Below are 23,559 nucleotides of genomic sequence, written 5' to 3'. Positions count from 1 at the left end.
TTCTAGGCTAGCCAGGTACATCCTAAGACCCTTTCTCAAAAAATAAATAGGCCCAGTTGGCAAAATTTAGCTTGCCCTCCTAACACAAGAACCCAAAGTCAACCCCAGCAACCATGTAAAAAGAAGCAAGGTGTGGCGGCACTTGCTTGTGATCCAGCATTGTCAAGGTGGAGACAGACGGGTCCATGGGGCTCACTGGCCAGCCAGCCAGCTGCTCTACTTAGTATGGTCCCCGCCAGTGAGAGACTGAAAAAAAAAGGGGGGGTAGGAAGAGGTAACATGGTGGCTCAGCGGGAAAAGATGCTAGTCATTCAAGCCTAGCAACCCTCAATTTTCAGTGGCCACTAAAGGTGGAAGGAGAGAACCAACTCCACAGAATTGTCTCCTGACAGTTTTATGCTGTGGTACACACACACGCGCGCACACACACACTTGTTACATGCATATACATACAAATAATAATTTAAAATGTTATGTGTATGGGTGTTTTGCCTACATGCACATCTTTCTGTGCACCACATGTGTGCAATGCCTGTGAAGGCCAGAAGAGGACATCAGATCCCCTGGGAGCTGCACAGGGTTGTGAGCTACCATGTGGATTCTGGGAACAAAACCATGGGTTTTCCAAAAGAGGCTCTTAATCACTGAGCCATCTCTCCATCCCCTCAATAGTATATATTTCTGGGGCTGGAGAGATGGCTCAGAGGTTAAGAGTATTGACTGCTCTTCCAGAGGTTCTGAGTTCAATTCCCAGCAACCACATGGTGGCTCACAACCATCTGTAATGGGATCAGATGCCCTCTTCTGGTGTGTCTGAAGACAGCTACAGTGCACTCACATACATAAAGTAAATAAATAAACCTTTCTTTCTTTCTTTCTTTCTTTCTTTCTTTCTTTCTTTCTTTCTTTTCTTTTTGGTTTTTCGAGACAGGGTTTCTCTGTATAGCCCTGGCTGTCCTGGAACTCACTCTGTAGACCAGGCTGGCCTCGAACTCAGAAATCCGCCTGCCTCTGCCTCCCAAGTGCTGGGATTCAGGGTTTGTGCCACCACTGCTGCCTCTGTGGCTGCTGCGGCCACCAGCACCCCACCACCACACTACCTGACTGTTTAACTTTTAAAGGCAGCCATCTCATGGAAAATGGCACCTAGCATTGTCCTCTGGTCCCTACATGACCCCATGTGCAAACACATACCTGCATAAACACACATAAATACGTAAGTAAACTGAGTCTGGTTGTTTTGGAAATGTGCTATGGTTTGGATTGTGTCCCCCAAGGGAAAAATTGGGTCCCAGAAGCAAGGGGAGCAGTCATGGCTGGGACCTCTAATGCAGCTGTTGATTTCCCCAGATATTTGTGGTCGTAAGAGACAGATGAGGAACGAACGCCACAGCAAGTGTTAGTAGTTGTGTGTGGAGGTGCCCTCCGGGGACAGGGCCCTCCAGGGACCGGGCCCTCCTGTGGCAGGACGTTCCTCCTCCTCATTCACCAGCACTCCGAGAGCAGGAAATGGTGACTTTTGCAGAGCCAGTTCCAGTTTCAAGTATGTAAATTCATGAGGACCAGTTTCTCTCCATATGAAACAGCTTCAAACAGGAGAAGGAAGAAGCAAACATTAAGGAAAAGCTCTTTTATTGCAGAGGCTACATTGAAGCTACCGGCTGCCTTCCTGGAATGTATAATCAGCCTTCCATCTGGGGGTTTCTCTAGAACACTGAGACATTAAGTGCTACTGGGGTCCAGGATTCTGCCTATGAAGAGGAGGGCCCCCGTGTCTGTGTCCCTCAGAACAAAGATGAAAGGTTGGTTTAGGTGATAGTCTAGCGGGAAGGTGAGGCGGACGGGCTGGAGGCCTGGGGTGGGGCTGGTTCCTGCCCCCTCTTCATTCCACTCAAAAGCAGCCCTGTGTTCCACTTGGGTGAGCTTCACGGGTTTGCCAGTAATCTTGCTGAAGTCGGGTGACTCAAACAACGACTGTAGCTCTGTGGAGAGTCAGAGAGATTCCATTAACACCACACACACACATACTCCCTGTTTGTGTAAGCTGATTTTCAAGAAAGCAAGCTAGAAGTGGAGCACCTCACAGTGACTTGTGAGGTATGAGGCACTCTGTGACAGGCTCAGTGACCTACCTAAGAACATATAGCAAAGAAGACTGAAGCCAGACCTGGCCTGAGAGAATGTTTTGGGCTGTTATAGGACACATAGAGATACACACACACACACACACACACACACACATACACCAAGGACTGAGTCTAATGGGAGGTGGTTCTTCATTCCCCTCCCCTGTAATGATGTCACATGTTCCCTGAGCCACCCTACAAAGAAAGTCACAGGACTCAGTTCTGTCAGCAAGGTGGCAGGCTCCAAGACTCAGCCCCGAGAGCAAAGTGGCCTTGCAAACATACTCATGTCCTGCAGAGACTTGGTAAGTTCGCCTTCGAAGCTCAGCTTCAGCTTGGGGACAGTCAGCACAGCTTGGATAGTCTTCAGTTCTCGGTCGATGTCATGAATGAACTCAGAGGTGAGGCTCTCCTCTATCATGGTCAAGTTCTGGGTCACCGTCAGGGGCAGGAAGAAGATGATGCTCATACTTCCTGTCAAGGGCAGCTGGGCAATCTAACCCAGCAGAGATGCGCACGGGTTAGTTGTGAGCCAGAAAAAAAACAAAAACAAAACCACCAACAGCTGCCTTCCCCTCTGCTGTAACGGGGCCCCAGGCTTGTGTTCCCCAGCCTCAGCCTGGGCTGTAGGCTACTGGTTACTGGCAGTCCTTCCATGAGTAGGGAGTTTTCTTCTCAGCCTAAAACCCACAGAAGTTCAATGAACACAAGTTTGTTTGTGATTCCTCTGCGGTTTCTATTGTTGTGATAAAACATGACTGAAAGCAACTTGGAGAGGAAAGGATTTATTTCATCTGACAATTCGCAGGGTGTCTTCTTATCACGAAGGGGACTCAGGGCAGGAACTGAAGCAGAAGCCGTGGAGGAACGCTGCTTTCTGGCTTGCTCCCCATGGCTTCTTAGCCTGCTTTTTTATGCCATCCCACTTGCCCAGGAGTGACACTGCCCATTGTGGGCTGGGCCCCCCCACATCAATCACTAATCTAGAAAATGACCCACGGGTTTGCCCAGAGGCCAGTCTGGTGGGGGCATTTTATCAATTGAGTTTCACCCTTCCAAATGACTCTAACTTGTGTCAAGTTGACCACACGAATCAGGGCCTGGTTCTTAGGAGCTGAAGTGGAATGTCCCCCAGAGACTGCCTGCCAGCATTTGCTGACCATTTGCTTTGTGTAGAGCATTGAACCAGAAATGAACAATAAAATGGATCCTTTGAACAGATGTGTTGATCCTAGGGCCTGTGGACATAGCTTCTGGGCTTCCCAGAGTCCCCATGGAATCATAAACAGAAATGTCACTTCTTTAGAGTGTTTCAGGATTTTTTTTTTCTTTTTTTGAGACAAGGTCTCTCTATTATGCTGCCTGGAACGTTCTGTGTAGACCAGGCTGGCCTCAAACTTATAGCAATCCACCGCTTCTGCCTCTCAAGTACTGGTATTGAAGGCATGTGTCACCACACCCCACTATTTCAAGATCTTAGATTTCCAAAGGAGCCATAGCCTAGAAAAGGTTAATAAGTACTGATTTAAAACAGAAAGAAATCAGGTACACTTAGAGCTGTAGAATGTCAGCATGTGACATTTGTGACAAGTTGTCAAAACTTTGCTCTTAATTCTAAAGAGAGAAGCTGTCAAAAGACTTGAACTGGGACTGTAGCCAACTTGGTGGAGCCCTTGCATGAAGCTGTGTGTTTACTCCCCAGCACTGTGGGGTTTGAATTGATTTGAACCCAGTAGACTAGTATGTTTGAATGTTTACCTCATGAGGAATGACATATTACAAGGTGTGGCCTTGTTGGAGGAGGTGTGGCCTTGTTGGAGGAATTGTCAGTTTGGGGGTGAGCTTTGAGGTCTCTATGCTCAAGCTCTGCCCAGGGTAGAAAGAGAGCCTCCTCCTGGCTGTCTACAGAGGACAAAGTCTCCTGGCTGCCTTCAGATCAAGATGTAGAACTCTTGGCTCCTCCAGCACCAAGTCTACCTGCACAATGCCATGCTTCCTACCATGATGATAATGGACTGAACCTCTGAAACTGTAAGCCAGCCCCAATTAAATGTTTGTCTTTATAAGAGTTGCCTTGGTCATGGTGTCTCTTAATAAAAGCCTAACTAAAACACATTCCTGCTGGGCAGTGGTGGCGCACGCCTTTAATCCCAGCACTTGGGAGGCAGAGGCAGGAGGATATCTGAGTTCGAGGCAAGCCTGGTCTACAGAGTGAGTTCCAGGACAGCCAGGGCTACACAGAGAAACCCTGTCTCCAAAAAACCAAAAACAAACAAACAAATACCAGCATTTGGGAGGTAGAGTTAAGAAGATTGGGAGTACAAACAAAGTCATCTCAGCTAGTATGTTTGAGGCCAGCATGGACCACATGAGGCTTTCTCAAAAAGAAAGAAACGAATGAATAGATAAACATTTGAGTGTCGAGTTTTTTCCTTTCTTTCTTGCTTTGTTTTTGGCGGTGCTGAGGATTAAGCCCAGGACTTTGTTCATACTAGGCAAGCATTCTCCACTGAGGAACACCCTGGCGAGTGCCTAGTCTGTCTGTCTGTCTGCTTGTTATGTGTATGAGTGGTAACCTGCATGTCTGTCTGTACACCACAGACATGCCTGGTATCTGCAGAGGCCAGAAGAGGATGTTGGATCGCCTGGAACTGGGATGACAAATGGTTGTGAGCTGCCATGTGGGTATTGAGAATTGAGCCTGGTGCTCTCAAAGAGCAGCCAGTGCTCTTGTTGTTGGTTTTATTGGGGGCAGGAGGTAGTTATTTGGTTGGTTGGTTGGTTGGTTGGTTGGTTGGTTGGTTGGTTGGTTTTCTTGAGACAGGGTTTCTCTATGTAGCCTTGGCTGTCCTGGAACTTGCTCTGTAGGCTCAAACTCAGAGATCTGCCTGCTCCTGCCTCCCGAGTGCTGGGATAAAGTCATGTGCCACCAGCTCCAGACAAGCAGCCAGTACTCTTAACTACTGAGCCATCATTCCAGCCACTCTTTGTGTTTTGAGATGGTCACAAAGTACAACTCAGACTGAGCTCTTGAGATCACCTTCCCTCAGCCTCCTGACTGCTGGGGGTTACAGGTGTGTCACTGTCCTCAACTCTGAGTGTCAGATCTTGAAAACCCATTCTCGTGACCTTGATCCTTAAAACAAACCCTGGGAGAATGAGTTCTGATAACTATTTCTCACTCCTCTTCAAGAAAAGGAAAGCCAGAGAGAGAGAGAGAAAGGAAGGCAAGCCCCAGAAACATTGATGTGAGAGAGAGAGAGAGAGAGAGAGAGAGAGAGAGAGAGAGAGAAAGGAAGGCAAGCCCCAGAAACATTGATAACTTGAGAGAGAGAGAGAGAGAGAGAGAGAGAGAGAGAGAGAGAGAGAGAGAGAGAGAGAGAGAGAGAGAAAGGAAGGCAAGACCCAGAAACATTGATAACTTGCCCAAAGTCACACAGCAAAATTCAGACAGCCTGCACATCTCAGTGGCCATCTGTGCCATACCCACCCTGCCCTTCTCTGACCTCCCCACCTCCATCCCTACAGACCTTGCAGTTGAGATCAGAGTCCAAGCCGTATCGTAAGATGGCCTTAGGATCTGACATCATGGGGACTCTCACGGTCCGGTCCTCATCCAAATGAAAATCCTGGAGGGTCGTCTTTCTCGAGTCAAACTTGGTTACCCACTGCCCTGGAAGGAAACAGATGGAGCATCCTGAGCCACTGTCCCCAGAAAGGCCACAGGACCGTGCTGTGCGTCCACTGACCAAGCAACCTGAGTTGTCAGCAGCAAGAACACAGGAGCCGCTGGGTCCCGGCATGTGTGGCGCAGACCACAGGCTCCATGCACCACGGGCTCTGGCTATCCTCCTGAGGCAAACTCAGAAATAAGTGAGTGTTCTCTCTCTGACTTAGATCACCAGGCTCCTTCTGTTTAAAGTGGCCTTTAATATGCTGGTGTGTGTGTGTGTGCTCTCCTGTCCCCTGGGGACTTGGAGTAGGAAGCCCCAGGGCTTCCCTCTAAGTTAGGATCCACTCTTGCTACTACTCCATAAGATGGTCACAAAGCAACGTAAAATGGAAATTAATCAAGCCATTCCTGCCACAAGAATAAAACAGATCTCAGGGGAGGCCTGTGGAAGGGTCTCCCGAGGCCTTACCACTGTCTAGAAGGATGCTGACAGCAGTTCTTGAGCAGGGGTATGACTCCAGGAGTAGGGGGCTGCTCTGAGCAGGACAGCATGTATTGTAGAGTGTCTGGGAGGGGGCTGTGTTATCCTTACCGTGAAGATGAGGACATGGGCTCATGGGGGGCAGGGCCAGGATTAAATCTGGTCTGATTCAAAAAGCCAGAGATCTGTGCCCAGCCCCATGCAGCCATTTCACTGGTCAGCTAATTCAGAAACACTTGGTCTGATACGCCCATATGCTACAAGCACTGTGGCCTTCAGATCTCCCTCTGGCCTGGTACCTGCATTCAGGTTCACCACCATCACCACACACACACACACACACACACTGCCCTCCCTCGACCAGAGACAAGTGGGGAAGCCCTCACCCTTGAAGTAAGCCACGCCAAGGAGAAGGATGCTGAGGGCACTGGGCATTTCCTTCGTGGACCGGGCAATCTTCCCTTTCATCTGGGCCTGCACCCAGTTGTTAATCTCCTGCAGGTCTACGCGAGGGTTGCCCGTGAGGATTCGGGGCCTGGTTGCATAGGACTTCTCCAGAGGGGCAACAAAGCTGGATTTGACTCGAAGTTCTTGAGAGAAAACAGATCAAAGATGAGAGCTGAACCAGCACCCTCACTTTGAAAGCATGCCAGACCCTAGCTTCCTGCTCAGCATCTTCCCCTGACTTGCTGGGGCATCTGCCAGCTTGCCCAGACCCTGGCTAGGGAACAGTGGATTCCACCCGTTGCTTTCCCAGTCATCGTGTTACTTCCCTCCCAGACCCTCCCGCTGTCTCCCAGAGCCCACTTCCTCTTTCTGTTCCTCTGTGGTCTCACTGGCTCTTTCCTGCCCACCAGTGCCAGGCCTGGCTTGAGCACACACAGCCTATTGTTTAGACCGCATGGAAGCATACAGACAACCCAGGCCAGGCTTTTCTGAAGCAACTTCGCGCCAGGCATAATGGGGCGTGCCTGCCCTTCAGAAGCAGAGGCAGCTTTATGAGTTGGGGGACCAGCTGGGACTCTATAGACTTTGAGAGGTGGGGTGGGGCCGGGGCTACTGACTCCTCTCAAACACAATTCTGGAAGCACTCTTGAGGTTCTTCTCAGGGGCAGTAACAGAGGCAAGGAGCTCCTTGTAGGTGCTGTGGATGTCAGGGTTGGTGATCAGGTCATAGTAGAGAGCCCGGTGAATGACAGACTCTGTTCGATGTTCAGCTCCTGCCAGAGAGAAAAGGATGCCAAGCTTCATAACTGCCCGTGGGGCCCGCATCAGGATAGGGACGTTAGACATCAACCCTTTTGTCCTCTGAGAGCCCGAGGAGGCCGATATTGCAGGTGTTTTAGCTGGACAAGATCTTCAGGGCGTGGAAAGAAATAATGACTGCCTTGCTAGGAAGAGCTCTAAGACTGGGCAAGGTTATCAGAGCTACAGAGAGAAGAGTGGGACATGGTCCTGAAGTTCTCCTGTCGTAACCTACCCTGTTCTGAGGAGGAGCCAGCTCTGCTCACGGCAGCTGTACCCCTAGAACCTGGTTAAATGACTAAAACACGAGCCGGGCATGGTGGCGCATGCCTTTAATCCCAGCACTCGGGAGGCAGAGGCAGGCGGATTTCTGAGTTCAAGGCCAGCTAACTCTATGAAGTGAGTGCCAGGACAGCCAGGGCTACACAGAGAAACCCTGTCTCGAAAAACCAAAAAAAAAAAAAAAAAAAAAAAAGACTAAAACACAATAGGAGGCCACTTAAGGAACCAAGGTCGAGTGCCACTTACAAAGTGGTAGGGATTGTGTGTATGGCCCCCACCGCCCCTTTCCTGTTCCCCTGGTGGCGGCAGCATGGAAACTCTGAGTGGAGGAAATTCAGGTCCACCTGCAGCCTTCTTCAGTTGATACTCACCCAGAGAAAGGGCAGAGAGGGCTGTGGCCACGCTGAGTGGAGACAGCAGGATGTTGCCCGTTGGGCTGGCACTGGATCTCAGGCGGTATAGATCGTAGCCGAAGTTGGAGACAGCTGCTGCCAACTTGTTCACAGGGACCTTGAAGAAGGGGTCCTCCTCCTCCACGGGCTCGCCGGTGCTGTCCGGGACTGGGGAGCCCTGGGTTAGAATACAAGAACCAGTAGGGAGGCACAGTGAGTACATCGCCTCCTGGTTAGGGTGGTCCTCTGGTCCCTGGGGCCATGAGTCTACACAACCTGTGTGCTGGGAGGCAGGGAGGGGGAAGGGCGACACAAAAGGGCTTGCCAGACCTGAACTGTGGCCTGAGAACCTGAAGCCTGGCCCACTTTAAAATAAAACTTGTAGGGCTGGGGAGATAGCATAGTAGATAAAGTACCAGCATGCAAGTTCAAGGACCTGGGTTCAGTCCCCAGATCTGGGCACGGAGGTGCATGCTTATAATCCCAGCACTGGGGAGGCAGAGATGGGCAGGTCCTGGGGCTCATTGGCCAATCAGCCTGAACTAATCAGTGTATTCCATCTCAGTGAGGGGTCCTGTTTCAGAGGACCTGAGGAATGACTCTAGGTTGACTTCTAGCCTACAAATACACTGTCTGTTTCTGTCTGTCTGTCTGTCTCCCTCCATCCATCCCTCTCTATCCCCTTCCCTCTGCAGGGAACTTCCTCACCACCAACAACCCCCAAAGACACCCATCCTCAGACCAGTCTTCCCTATTCAGCTTGCTGGCTGGTCCCAGTCTGCCTAGGTTCTGCTGTGACACCCTCCCTGTCTTTCCTGACAAGCCATCCCCTCTGACCAGACCCCAGAGGAATTTGTAGTTTTCTGACCTGTTTTCAGTGTCAGCCTCTTCCTTATGAGACTTTCTGCTTTTTTGTTTTGTTTCCAGGGCTTTGGATCAAAGCTGGGCTCTTACATACGTTAGGCAAATGCTTGGCCACCCAGCTGTACCTCCAGTCCCTGTTGCTTTTCGGTTTGGTTTTTGGTTTTGATTTTTTTTTTTTTTTTTTTGGTTTTTTTTTTTTTTTGGTTTTTCGAGACAGGGTTTCTCTTTATAGCTCTGGCTATCCTGAAGCTCATTTTGTAGACCAGGCTGGCCTCGAACTCAGAAATCTGCCTGCCTCTGCCTCCCGAGTGCTGGGATTAAAGGCGTGCGCCACCACGCCCGGCTGGTTTTGATTTTTTTTGTTGTTGTTTTTTGTTTGTTTGTTTGTTTTGAGACAGGATTTCACTATGTGGCTCTAGCTGTCCTGGGACTCACTATGTAGACCAGGCTGGCCTTAGATTCAGAGATCCACCTGCTTCTGCCTCCCAAGTGCTGGGATTTTTAGATTTTTTTTTTTTTAAGATTTATTTATTTATTATATGTAAGTACACTGTAGCTGTCTTCAGACTCTCCAGAAGAGGGCGCCAGATCTCGTTGTGGGTGGTTGTGAGCCACCATGTGGTTGCTGGGATTTGAACTCTGGACCTTTGGAAGAGCAGTCGGGTGCTCTTACCCACTGAGCCATCTCACCAGCCCGGATTTTTAGATTTTAATCTGTACCTACCAACCTCAAAGGAAGTGTCCATGGATAGAGCTCAGTACTACATCACGTGTGTAACATGTGTGAGGGCCTGGGCTTCACCCCCAACAGAGAAGGGGGAGTTAGTAGGTGAGGAATAAGTGACTGGCTAGTGGCAAGACAGTATTGTCTAAGGTCACTAAGCCTTAAGCCACACTTAAAGCCCACAACCCAGGTCTAATATGCCCAGCCCCCTTGTCCTTGTGTGACATGACCCCACCCCTACTTCCTCCGTATAGTGGCAGCTCCTCTGAAAGGAGAGGGAAGATATTCTTGTCTCGATGTTAAAGTAACCAAGGCCTAGAAGAGTGAAGGCCAAAACCCACCCTGGATCCAGGACTGCCTCCCTGCACTGTCTCTTCTGCTGTCCCACCTACCCACCCTACTGACCTCAGAGCTGCTGGGGACATTCTGGCTGCTGCCGTGCCCGAGCAGGGCTCCAGTCCAGAGGAGTAGCACCAGGGCCTGCATCCCGGAACTACAAGAGAAACAAGAGAGCAAACGACTCCCCTCACCCACACCCTCCCCTGCCACTGCACACTGCCCAGGGACAAGAGTCAGGCAGAGTGAGCCCTTCCCCTCCCTCCAGCTCTCAGCCCCAAGTGGACCCTTGGCTTGAGGTCTGCCATCCCTGACCTGCCCCTGCACTCCTCCTTGAGCTGTGCCCCCATGTTGGTCTCCTATCAGGAGACCCACCTTCCCATCTAAGCTCCAGCACAGGGAAGACCCAGCAGCAGGCTCTTCAGGCCCCAAGACAATGCTCTAGCACAAACACACACCAAGGCTTTTCCGTGGAGGCACACGGCCAGCTCCTTTGGTAGGATTTGGAACCCTGTCTCAGGATGGGAGCAGAGCCCAGGTCATAGACTTACAGAACACCTGGTCTGGTCCTGCTATCCACCATTAGTTCTCTGACCAAAGCCTATGTTAAAGACACACACACACACACACACACACACACACACACACAAACACACACACTTTCTTTTAGGTAGGTTCTTGTGTATGTAGCCCAGGCTAGCCTTGAAGTTGCAGCTACCCTACTCCATTTGCCTCCTGAGTACTACAATTCCAGATGTGAGCCATCATGCCTGACTTGACTCCCTTCTTCTATTTCAAGAGCAATTCTTAGTTAAGAGGGTATGAACCAGGGCCACACTGCCTGGGACCAAACCTGGTCTCTGGGACTTCATAGCTATCTAAAGAATAAAGCCCTACTTGTATAGTATAGTATAGTATAGTATAGTATAGTATAGTATTGTACTGTATAGTATTGTATTGTATAGTATAGTACTGTATAGTATTGTAGAGTATAGTATTGTATAGTATTGTATAGTATAGTATAGTATTGTATAGTATAGTACTGTATTGTATTGTATAGTATAGTATTGTATAGTATAGTATAATATTGTATAGTATAGTATAGTATTGTATAGTATAGTATTGTATAGTATAGTACTGTATAGTATTGTATAGTATAGTATTGTATTGTATAGTATAGTATAATATTGTATAGTATAGTATAATATTGTATAGTATAGTATAGTATAGTATTGTGTAGTATAGTACTGTATAGTATTGTACTGTATAGTATAGTATTGTATAGTATAGTACTGTATTGTATAGTATTGTATTGTATAGTACTGTATTGTATAGTATTGTATTGTATTGTATAGTATAGTATTGTATAGTATAGTATAGTATTGTATAGTATAGTACTGTATAGTATAGTGTTGTATAGTATTGTATTGTATAGTATAGTACAGTATAGTATTGTATAGTATAGTATTGTATTGTATAGTATAGTATAGTATTGTATTGTATAGTATAGTATAGTATAGTATTGTGTAGTATAGTACTGTATAGTATTGTATAGTATAGTATTGTACTGTATAGTATAGTATAGTACTGTATAGTATTGTATTGTATAGTATAGTATTGTATTGTATAGTATAATATAGTATAGTATAGTATTGTATAGTATAGTATTGTATAGTATAGTATAGTATAGTATTGTATAGTATAGTATAGTATTGTATAGTATAGGATAGGATAGGATAGGATAGGATAGGATAGGATAGGATAGGATTGTATAGTATAGTATAGTATTGTATAGTATAGTATAGTATAGTATAGTATAGTATAGTATAGTATAGTATACAAGTTCTCTGTATAAAGTATAGTAGTATTGACCTACTTCTATGAGGGTTACATTTTAGAACATCTCTCCTTTTTTTCCTTTTTGAGACAATCATACTGTATTTAGGCTCCCCTTGAACGTGTGATCCTTCTGCCTCTGCCTCCCAAGTGCTGAGGTTACAGGCGTGCACAGTCACATCTGCCTACACAATGTCTTAGCAGCCCTTAGCAGTGCCCTCAACTGTCCCTTTAGCTGGCTTCTCTTGTGCAGGGCTATGTCTTCTTCCCCTTCCTAGCATGGAGATGGCTCTTAGCCCCAGAGCCTTCCTTCCTTCAGGTTAAACAGCACCAGTTTTTGGTGGGACCTCCCATTTCCCTCTATCTCCCTAAGCAATGACCTTTTCTGCTCTGTCTCTCATCTGGCACTTGGACCACAAGACAAAACTGCAGCCTGGGCTGTGTGTCCTCGCACATCATTCCTGTGCCCCCCTGGAGTCAGGTCTAGGGGAGGAAGACAGGGTTCACGACTCAGAAAAGACCACTGACTGTCCTAGTGTGCCCTCACCCATCCTATAGCACGCACATGCTGATGTGCCCCCTCCGCTCCATCAACATCGTCTCACATACACGTGCCCTCCCTTGCCAGACACATGCATCACTAACTTTTCTGACTTCCCAGAAAAATATCTGATCTGAGAAGTTAGGAGTCTGCTATCATCGGCTACGGTCCTTAAAATTAAGTCAGACAATCCATGGGACGGCTATAGTGCGTGAAGGGCAACAACGGGAAGACTCCTCGTTCCTCGTTCACTCTGCTTTTGGCAGCACCACCAGCAGGAACCAACCTGGCTCTCCCTAACCCCTCATCTATAGCAGGTCTCCCAGTGGGAATTTTAGGGACCTCTGTGTTCTCATCCAGGGGCACTGCCACCCAGCTGCTCAGGAGAGACCCCTTAGAACAACAGAGAAATCAATGCAGATTTAGGCTTCTTGTCTACCCTTCCCAGCCCCTCCCATCACAGGCAGCAGCCTCCCTTGGCTGAGCCTCAGGAGGCTGATTTATCAGAGAGGTGCTCAGAGAGGCACCTCTGGTCCCTCTGGGTAGGTAGCAACTGAGACATGAGGAGGTGGTCACCCTGGACATCCTCTTCCAGGAAGTAAATGAGGTACCCTTGCAGATGGGACCCCCTGAAGTTCCTCCCGGGGGCGGGGGTGGTGGTGGTGGGAGTCTAAGTCACAGATCTTTGTTACCACGTGGTTAGACTGAGGACTGAATCTGAGGTGGGAAATCTGATGTGCATGGGGAAACACAGAGGTCCAATGCTGGCCAAGAGCTACAAGCAGGGACAGGTGCTAGGGGGGTGTCTGAATGTTCCACCCCAAGCCACAGGAATAACGGAAATGGAGACCCTAAAGGGCAGAAAGTGAGGGTGTGCAGCAGGGGCTACACAGGACACATGCAAGGCCCTGGCTGCAATAACTGGATTGGGGAGGCAGTTATTGGCTAGCCAGGGGCACCAGGACAGTGATGCCATCCTGTCCAAAGGGCAGTGTCCAAGCCAGATTTCTAGGCTCCAGGGGGAGGAGGGTCCGGGGAGAGGGGTCAAGATTCTCCCTCTCTGAGTCAAGGTTGGCCTTCCCATGTGCCCCAAATCAGGAGGCACAGAAACTGGGATGTTGTGGTCTCACATCCAAGCTGAGAAGACAAGTGGGAGCCAGTACATGTGTTTCAGATTAAACCCAGTCGGAGACAAACACATTGCTCCTCCTCCTCCCAGAGCCAAGCTGCCTTCAAGCCACATGGCAGTGACCATGCGGACAGTGCAGGGGAGGACACCTCTCTCTCCACTGGCTCAAGGACTGTTTCCAGGGGTTCAGTCTGGCTGGCTCATGGCTACGCCGCTCACCCCCTGGACAGTTTGGGGTTTTTCCCTCCTGAAATCTTGGGATCTGAATCAGCCTGAGATACCCCATAATTGTACCTCCCAACACCCCCAGAAAGGTCAGCCCTGCAGAACAGAACTCTTTGGTCCCCACCCATCCCCCTCAGCCCTGGGGGCTGAACTGATGGGCAGCTAAGGTCCAGACAGTGGCTGGCTCTTGGAAAGCCTGTCTCTTTCTTTTGACTCAGACCACTCCCTGCCGTGGCTTACATCAGGAGGTGCAAGGGCTGCAGGAGGGCAGCCAGACCCCACAAACCAGCTAGGCTAAATGGTGCTTATTGTTCGCAAGAGGCCGTGACCTCATTTGTCTCTCAGCTCTCTTGGTAAGAGAGAATGAGAGGAAGCTGGACAGAGAACCTAGCAGGCCTCAGGCAGCCCACTGCTCCTTGCTGTAAGGGAACCAGCGATCCGAATGGAGTCAGGCTGGGCTGCAGGAAGCTCACCTTCCTTTCTCACTGCTGGTGGAAGCAACTTCAAGAAGAACCCAGCCTATGGGACTATAGCCCCTCCGGGGTACTGCTGAGTCCAGTCCCAGAGCTTAGCTCCCTGCTTCCCATCACCCACCACCACATCCTTTCCCAACACCATTCAAAACCACAGTCCAGCCTCTCCTATTGGTATACAGTGAACGGCTAATAGAGTCCTGGGCCTCTGTCCCCCCAATTCTCTCTCCCCTCTCATCTGTTCACCTTGGTTCCTAAACTGCAGGGGCTACTATAACCCTACCTCCACTTCCTTGCACCCCTCTTTTCTGCTCTCTGGGGTGCCCCTGCCACTCCCAGTCCCTCTAGCCAGGGAGCCTCTTCCATATCTGTCTTCCCCAGGCTAGACCAGGCGCTGCCTTACCTGTGGTCGGCTGCAGCTTCTCTCACAGCCTGCACTCTGAGGGGCTCCAGCAAGCAGTGAAGGGAGTAGCTGCCTCTCAACCAGCGTCCAGCAGGCTTCAGATTACAGCTACTCCTTTCTTAAAGTGACCTGACTCCATTTGGAATCTGTGATTGCATCATTGTCTGGTGTTAACTTTAACCCACTGCTGCCCTTCTGCCATGTGGCTCCAAGACCACATGTTGGCCAACCTCCTCTCCCACCACATCTCCCTTGGACCTTTATCTCTCTTCATTGGGACCCTCCACATGATGGCTAACTTCAGGGGCACTTGGGCCAGCCTGGGGTAGGTCATGAGTCTGAACTTGAACATCTGAAAGGATTGGCTGAGAGGCAGGCTGCATGGAGAGACTGTGAGCTGGCAGGTATGGAGACACTGGGTTCTTCCAGGTGCTTGGCTCTGGCTCTGGCTCTCCCTGCAGGTGGGAGCAGGGTGATTCTCCTCCCTCCCTCTCCTGGAAAATGAAGGAATGGGACTGTTCCTGATGGCTCTGAAGGTTCCAAAGGACAGTGGGGTGGGGATTAGAGAGTTGGCCCAGTGCTTAAGGGCACGGGCTGCTCTCGCAGAGGACCTGAGTTCTGTTCACAGCTCACATACCAAGGACTTGCAACTGCCTGGAACTCCAGCTCCAGAGAATCTGATGCTATCTCCTGGCCTCATCAGGTATGAGAGAGAGAGAGAGAGAGAGAGAGAGAGAGAGAGAGAGAGAGAGAGAGAGAGAGAGAGAGAATGGATAAAAGGTTAGCCCAGTGGTGGTGGCACACACCTTTAATTCCAACACTTGAGAGGCAGAGGCAGGTGGAGCTCTGTGGGTTTGAGGCCAGCTTGGTTTACAGTGTAAGTTTCAGAATAGCCAGGGCTACACAGAGAAACCCTGTCTTGAAGAAGAAAAAAAAAAATACACACACACAAATAAGATCTTTAAGAAGAAAAGAAAGGATAGTGGGGAGACATCTGAGCAGAGGAAGAAATGGGGTGAGCAGGACACCCACCCTCAGAGGAGGCCCTCACTGGAGGCGTCTGCACAGGAGAACACTTGCACTCAGCTTGCCCTGGGGCGTTAGAACTCAGAATTCAGTTTCAAAGCTAAAGCACTGACAGGAGCAGTGACTGGGGACCCCAGGTTGAATCCCCCCTTTATCTAAAATGAGTAAGAACAAAAAAACCAAAAGTGTTTGGGATTTGGAATCTGGACTATTTGCATCTACATAAGAGGTCTTGGGAGGAAACCCAGTTCTAACCCTGAAATTCATCAGTTTCCTATACTGCTGACTCCACAGGGGCTGAAGGTAATCTCAATGTTTTCATAACTGGTGTGGTGCCACTTGCTCATGATCCCAACACTTGGAAGGTAGGTCAGAAGTTCAAGAGCAGCCTTGACTACTCAGTGAATTTGAGGCTAGCCTGGGCTCCATGAAAACTCATAAAACAATGAAAGAAAAGAAAAGGTGGCGAGTGAGGTGGCCCGTCAGGTAAAAGTGCCAACCACCTCGCCTGAAAGCCCGAGCTGTACCCACAGCCTCTACATGGAAGGCCAACTTCAACATGTGGTCCTCTGCCCTCTGCGTGCACCATGGCTCGTGCACCCCCACACCTACCCACCCACACGACATAAATAGTTGTAATGATTAGTTTCTGAAGAACAATATTTTCGTTGATCTTGTTTAGGGAACAAAGTTCGTGCACATTGAACTGTCGACCGTGTAGTACAGGATCCGCTCCAGGGAGCTAAAGATTTTGAGATGTTTCATGTTGCAGCTACTCTGATGAACAGTATTGCTTTCCGGGCCAGGTAATGGTGGCATATACCTTGGATTCCAGCAGAAGCTTGGGAGGCAGAAGCATGTAGATCTCTGTGAGTTCGAGACCAGCCTGGTCTACAGAGTGAGTTCCAGGATATCAAAGGCTATACAGAAAAACCCCTATCTCTAAAAAATCACTAATTAAAAAAAATCCTTTCTAAACCTATATAACAAATGTATTCTTGGCTGCCTTAAGAAAGCCCAATGGCCGTTCAGAGAAGGCTCAAAAGAGAAAATTTAGGGGACTCTACAAGCATCCTCAGGAAGGCCACAGAAAGCAGAGCCTGGGCCAGTGAGACTTTGTAGTGGGCAAGGTTCAGCTCTGTAGGAAGAAGAGTGTCAACAGTCAGAGTCCAGCTTTCCATAAAACCTGTGCAGGGCCTCTAGGCAAAGTCCTGTGTTAGGGGCAAAAGCATTTGCAGTCTAAGCCCGGTGACATGAGCTCAATCCTTGGAACCCAGGTGGAAGGAGTGTGCTGACTCCACAAATTTGTCCTCTGATCTATACATGTATGCACGTGTACGCACACTCACATACATGTCCACATGCACACATGCATATACATGCGCATGCACCCACACACAGAGTCAAAAGCAGCTAGAGATGCCCTGTGAAAAATGTCTCATTCAGTCTCCCATCATCCAGTGCCACACTCTGAGTACAGGCGGTGCTGATATCTTTCCAGATTGATCGATCAGTTGATTTGAGACCCGGCCTCACTATGTAGCCCAGGCTGGCCTGGAACTCACAGTGATCCTCTTGCTTCTGCAAGATGAGCCCATCATGACCACCATGTTATTGAAGCAATACCATGCTCTATAAAGCAAACCTAGGCAGGCAGGATGGTGGACTCCTGTAATCTCAGGACTTGAAAAGTAGAAGGGAGATGAGGAATTCACATCAATCTCCCATATGAGTTGGAGGCTGGAGTGGCTGATCCCTGGGCGCTTCTGCCAGCACCTGACCAATGCAGATGCAGATGCTCACAGCCAACCATCAGACTGAGCTCAGGACCCCAGTGAGGGTGCTGGGGGAAGGACTGGAGGAGCAGAGACGGGATTGCAAGCCCATAGGAAGAACAATGTCAGCTGGCCAAACCACCCAGAGCTCCCAGGGACTAGACCATGAACCGAGGAGTACACATGAAGGGATCCATGGCTCCAGATGCATATGTAGCAGAGGACAGCCTTGTCTGACAGCATGGGAGGGGAGGCCATTGATCCTGTGGAGGTTTGATGCCCCAGTGTTGGAGGATGCTGGAGCGGTGGGGCAGGAGTGGGTGGGTAGGTGGGGAGTACCTTCATAGAGGCAAAAGGGATGGGGGAGAAGGCAGATGGGATGGGGGGGGCGTTGTAGAGGGGTAAGAAAGAAAAGAGATGTCTCTGAAAGTAGAAAAGTACTTGTCACTAAGCATGAGGATGTGAGTCAACCCCCAAGCCCCACAGGGTGGAAGGAGAGAAATGAGTCCCACAAGCTATTTTCTGATCTATACGTGCAATCCATGGCATACGCAGAAACACAAAGACAGACAATGAGTAGTTGGGTGTGGTGGTGCACATGTAATTCCATCATTCAGGAGACAGAAGCAGCAGAGTTGTTGGAAATCTAAGGCCAACATAAAGACCTACACCAAAGAAGGACAAGCTATAAGGAAAAAGGTGGATGACCAATGTGACATTAAAGTTAGAAATCTCTCTTCACACTGTGTAGATACTGTAAGAGGAAGAGAAAACGCAGCCACATCAAAAGAGTGTAAATCAACGAGAAAACCAGAAACAACTCAAGAGATGGCTGCAGGGGCCTGAATTATGTTCTCAGAACCTGCATCAAGCCAAGAGAATCAAAACTGTAACTCCAGCTCCCTGGGATCCAGCACCCATTTCTGGCCTCCATCAGCATCACTCACAGGTGTGCACACATACACATCAATAAAAATCAAAACCAGGGATGGAGGGGTAGGGAGGTGCAGGTGGATCTAGGAGGAGCCAAGAGGCACTGGGTGAATACAATAAAAAATTTGGTGCATGGTGGTGCACGCCTTTAATCCCAGCACTCGGGAGGCAGAGTCAGGAGAATTTCTGAGTTCGAGGCCAGCCTGGTCTACAAAGTGAGTTCCAGGACAGCCAGGGCTATACAGAGAAACCCTGTCTCGAACACCCCCCCCCAAAAAAAAAAATTCAAGAGGGCCTGGAGAGACAGCTCAACAGTTAAGAGCATTTGTTGCTGTTATAGAAAACTCTAGCCCAGTTTCCAGCACACACAGGGTGATTCACAACATCATAACTCCATTTCCAGGGGATCCAATGCCTTCTTCTGACCTCTGTGGGCACCAGGATTGCATACAGTGCACAGACATGCACATAGTCAAAATACTCACAAAATAAATCTAGCAAAAAAGTTTTAACTAATAATTTAAGAGAAAAAAATAAAGCCAAGTAATTCTTGGAAGAATCCCAAGGGGACACTAAGTGTATACAAAGGCGTTCCATAGGGTTAGGAGTGAGGCTCAGCAGAGAGCACCTTCCCTGGTGTATGAAAGTCCCTCAGCTGCATGTGGTACCTTTAATCCAGGCTCTCCCGAAGCAGAGGCAGAAGGATTTCTGTGAGTTCAAGGCCAGCCTGGTCTACATAGCTAGTTCCAGGACAGCCAGGGCGATATAACAGAAACATCCTACCTAAAGCCCTACCAAAAAAAGGGGAGACCTGTGGCCAGAGAAATGACTCAGTGGTTAAGAGCATTGACTGCTCTTCCAGAGGTCCTGAGTTGAATTCCCAGATAAAAATTTATTTAAATTTTTATTATTTGTATTATTATTTAAATTTAAATAAATAAGTAAGTAAGTAAAAGGGAGCCTAGGTTGGAGTCCCCAAATCACCAAGAAAAAATGTTATCATTGCTAATAATCAAATTAAGACCATAAGAACTTCTTTTTTTTTTTTTAAAGATTTATTTATTTATTATATGTAAGTACACTGTAGCTGTCTTCACACACTCCAGAAGAGGGCGTCAGATCTCTTTACAGATGGTTGTGAGCCACCATGTGGTTGCTGGGATTTGAACTCTGGACCTTCGGAAGAGCAGTCGGGTGCTCTTACCCACTGAGCCATCTCACCAGCCCAAGAACTTCTTTTTAAAGAATTCTTATTTATTTTATGTATGTAAGAACACTGTAGCTGTCTTCAGACACACCAGAAGAGGGCATTGGATCCCATTACAGATGGTTGTGAGCCACCATGTAGTTGCTGGGAATTGACCTCAGGACCTCTAGAAGAGCAGTCTGTGCTCTTAAGCACTGAGCCATCTCTCCAGCTCTTATCAGGTTGATAAAATTTAATCTTGTGGAGCGCTGAGACCAAGAACTAAAGCTGGGAGATTGAAAAATGCAGACCACTAAGGCCTTGCTCATTTCTCTAGTTCTGATGGGCTCCTGTACCAGGGGTCTTACCAGACCTGTGTCTGCCTCCCTGAGTAGACCAGAGGCCCCATCTAAACAGCCTGCCTGCAGCAGCTCCTCTCTCTAGGTGGACAGATGGGAATTCCAGACCAGTGTCATTTCCCAGGACATCAACACAGCAGCCAAGTTTATTGGTGCTGTGGCTGCCACAGTTGGTGTGGCAGGATCAGGGGCTGGCATTGGCACAGTGCTTGATTATTGGCTATGCCAGGAACCCGTCTCTCAAGCAACAGCTCTTCTCCTATGCCATGCTGGGGTTTGCCCTGTCTGAGGCCATGGGACTCTTCTGTTTGATGGTCACCTTCCTCATCCTCTTCGCCATGTGAGGCTCCCTGGGGTCACTCAGCCGTCCCTGCTGCTTTGACTCCATGCCAGCCCTGGTGCTGGAGTCTACTGAGCTTTACCATTAAACAGCAATGTTTCTCTAAAATAATAATAATAATTAATTAATTAATCATGTGACAACACCAGCGTCCATATGGGCGTGGAAAATGAGGAACTCTACCCATCACACATGGCGACTGTGAAGAACAATGTGACAGAAAATGCTAACATCATGTGTGACCGCATGCAGCAACCCTGACTGTTAAAAGTGGACAAGCCCGAAGCGAAAGCCCAATGTTCTACTTCTAAATGCATGCACCAAACGCCTCCCACAGGACCAGAGGTGCAGCTCTGATAGGGTCCTTGCCTGGCATGCATGAGGCCCTAGATCCCATCCCCCACTCCACCGAAGAATAAAATGAATATGTGGACAAGAGGCATTATTCGCAGGAACATTATAGCTGTCTGGAGGGCCCTCAATTCACTGTGTTCGTGCTGTTCCAGTACCAGTGCCTCCTGGGGCTGCACCTGAAGAAGGGGAATGCTTAAGAGGGCTCTTACCAAGCCAACCGCCACAGATGCATGATGGGAAAGCCTTCTGGAAGCAACTGGCTGCCAAAGGCTCTGGACAAGAGATCACCCTTTACTGGAAGGGTGGTTTCAGTCTCGGTTCTGTGGGATTCCAGGAAATTAGACAACACCGGCAGTCCAACAAACAGATGGTCTAAACTTCCAGGGCACAGTTGGTAGTACTTGCTGCGGAACCAGACAACATGGTACTCCCATACAACAAACAAAAAAGCAGAGAGAGAGACAGAGACAAAGACAGAGAGAGAGACAGAGAAAGAGACAGAGAAAGAAACAGAGAGAGAGTCTAAAGAGAGTCAGGGTCTCAGGACTGAGGGTATAGTCTACTGTAGAGCATTTCCTCAGCATATTATATAAGACCCTGGATTCAATCTGAACACAGGAAAAAAAGGAAGGGGGCTTCAATTATTTCAAATTCTCCTTTTTGTGACACACCCCTAAAGTCACTGCCCACTTCCCTCACCGCCATGACCTAAGGAGCTGTTTGCTCTTATGTCTACACAGTCTCGGCTCCCACTTCCTCCTCCCCTCTGCTTCTGTGCTCATCTCCTCTGAAACGACTGCAGCAAGTGACTTGTGTTGACTGCCACACGGAAACTGTCCTCAGTAGCAGGCAGCAGAGCAGAGCTCTGTCTTCTCGGAGCTCCTTCTGTCTCGTCGCCATTTTCTCCCACCTTAAGTACCCTATCTTCTCTGTCTCTGCTTGTTGATCCTTGAACCCTTTTCCTTTCTATGAACAGAATATCTCCTTAAAGGATCTCTTCTAGTTCAGGGTCCCCCTGCCCCACTGTGGACAAAACCCAGGGCCTTGCACATGCTCAGCAGGAGCTCCATCTAGCCTCTAGCTCCATGACTTAAAGCATCTCTCTGCTGTCAAATATACACTTCCAGCCCTTACCAAAATATTCAGTCAACTCCTTGCCATTCAAAATGGATGACCTCAAAGCCAGAGTCAGCGGTGCCATGCCTCCCAGATCCATCCACTTGGTAGCCCAGGAATGAACTCACAGGACACTTCCAACAGCAAGACTGGATGCTACTAATTAGCTCAAGTGACAGAAATAACTCTAATTTTTCCCAGGCAAAATGGGGCGTGTGATTGTCCTGTATCAGAGGGACATTGCCATTATAACATGTTTAAAGAGCAAATCTCCCAACCACCCTACAATTGTTCTGCTTCCTGGCTTGGTCAAAGGCACCACCCCTACCCATTTCTTATGGGAACTTAGGAATTAAAAGGACAAATCCCGTCATCCTTGAGTCTGTTGTTCTCTTATCCCCTGTGGTCTAGCTGCAAATTCTGACTTTGATCTGCACCCTGGGTAGGCAAACCAACCAGCCTTTTTTTTTTCTTTTTTTTTTTTTTTTTGGTTTTTTGAGACAGGGTTTCTCTGTATAGCCCTGGCTGTCCTGGAACTCACTTTGTAGACCAGACTGGCCTCAAACTCAGAAATCCGCCTGCCTCTGCCTCCTTAGTGCTGGGATTAAAGACGTGTGCCACCACACCCAGCTCCAACCAGCCTTCTTGTTCCTACTTCATCCCATTCAGAAGCCACGTGAGCCTTCCACAGCCAAGCTCAGACCCAGCATCTCCAAGTTCAAGGCTTCCGGGTGAAGGGGCATTGCTGTACACAACATGGGCTAACCTCCAAAATGTGAGGCAAGACACCCGATAAGAACAAGAGTCTGTAAACTGAGCTAGAACATAGCTCAGTGGTACAATGTTGGGTTTAATCCCCAGAACTTCCAGGCTGGGGCAAGGCATGGGGACAGAAAAAAGACTTTATAATTCATTTTTGCAAAACAAAAAGCTGGGAGAAGGGGCCAGCAAGATGGCTAAGCAGGTGAAGAAGCTTGCTGCCAAGGCCAAGGGCCTGAGTTTGATCCCTGAAACCCACATGGTAAAATAAAAGAACTGACACTTGCGAGTTGTTCTCTCACCTCTACTTAGGCATTATGGCACAAGTGCATGCTCGTGCTCATGCTCACGCGCACGCACACACACACACACACACACACTTATAAATAAATAGATAAGTGAGGAAATTGCCAGATGTGGTGGTGCACACCTTTAGTCCCAGCACTTGGGAGGCAGAAGCCAGTAGATCTCTGTGAGTTTGAGGTCAGCCTGGTCTACATAATGAGTAACAGGTAAACTAAGACTACATAGTGAAATCTAGTGTCAAAAGCAAAACCAACAAAACAATACTCAACTAAATAATTAAATAAATAAATAAATGTAAAAAATTTAAATTTCACACACTCACACGCACACACTCACACACACTCACACACACACTCACACACTCATACACACACACACACTCACACACTCACACACTCATACACACACTCACACACTCATACACACACTCACACACTCATACACACACACACTCTCTCTCACACACTCTCTCACACACTCATACACACACACACACACTCACACACACACTCACACACACACACACACTCACACACACACTCACACACATTCACACACACACTAGGGGTCTGGATAGCTGACTCAGTGGTTAGTGTGGTGCTGTTATGCAGGACTGGAGTTCTGTTCCCAGCACCCACAGCAGGCTGTTCTCAACCACCTGTAAATCCATCTCCA

At 48.6% G+C, this 23,559-nt stretch overlaps 1 protein-coding gene, 1 long non-coding RNA gene and 1 pseudogene across 3 annotated transcripts; 2 read left to right on the top strand and 1 right to left on the bottom strand.

Moving 5' to 3' along the window:
* Nucleotides 1–1,615: 1,615 nt before the first annotated feature.
* On the bottom strand, nucleotides 1,616–14,866 carry Serpinf1 (serpin family F member 1). Its single transcript, XM_021175753.2, has 8 exons — nucleotides 14,731–14,866; nucleotides 10,193–10,280; nucleotides 8,179–8,377; nucleotides 7,345–7,500; nucleotides 6,667–6,870; nucleotides 5,657–5,799; nucleotides 2,412–2,622; nucleotides 1,616–1,982 (listed from the first exon to the last, which is right to left on the bottom strand). Exons 2-8 carry the CDS (start codon nucleotides 10,271–10,273, stop codon nucleotides 1,723–1,725), a joined length of 1,254 nt encoding a protein of 417 aa, XP_021031412.1. The 5' UTR covers nucleotides 10,274–10,280; nucleotides 14,731–14,866; the 3' UTR covers nucleotides 1,616–1,722.
* Nucleotides 14,867–15,139: 273 nt separating this feature from the next.
* On the top strand, nucleotides 15,140–22,885 carry LOC110304394 (uncharacterized). 2 transcript variants are annotated; one of them, XR_015045025.1, is made up of 5 exons: nucleotides 15,140–15,433; nucleotides 16,051–16,121; nucleotides 16,439–16,562; nucleotides 18,283–18,480; nucleotides 22,489–22,885. It is a non-coding gene; the product is annotated as an uncharacterized LOC110304394 (long non-coding RNA). The 2 variants fall into 2 exon arrangements; XR_002379077.3 differs by lacking the exon at nucleotides 22,489–22,885 and having other exon boundaries at nucleotides 18,283–18,597.
* Nucleotides 19,406–22,192, top strand: LOC110304393 (ATP synthase F(0) complex subunit C1, mitochondrial pseudogene; annotated as a pseudogene).
* Nucleotides 22,886–23,559: the final 674 nt, after the last annotated feature.

This window comes from Mus caroli, unplaced genomic scaffold (genome assembly GCF_978045245.1).
Source record: "Mus caroli unplaced genomic scaffold, Mus_caroli_1 scaffold_13, whole genome shotgun sequence".
Classification (NCBI taxonomy): domain Eukaryota; kingdom Metazoa; phylum Chordata; class Mammalia; order Rodentia; family Muridae; genus Mus; species Mus caroli.
Note: the sequence above shows the minus strand (reverse complement) of the source record. Positions and strands in the feature narration are given on the sequence as shown.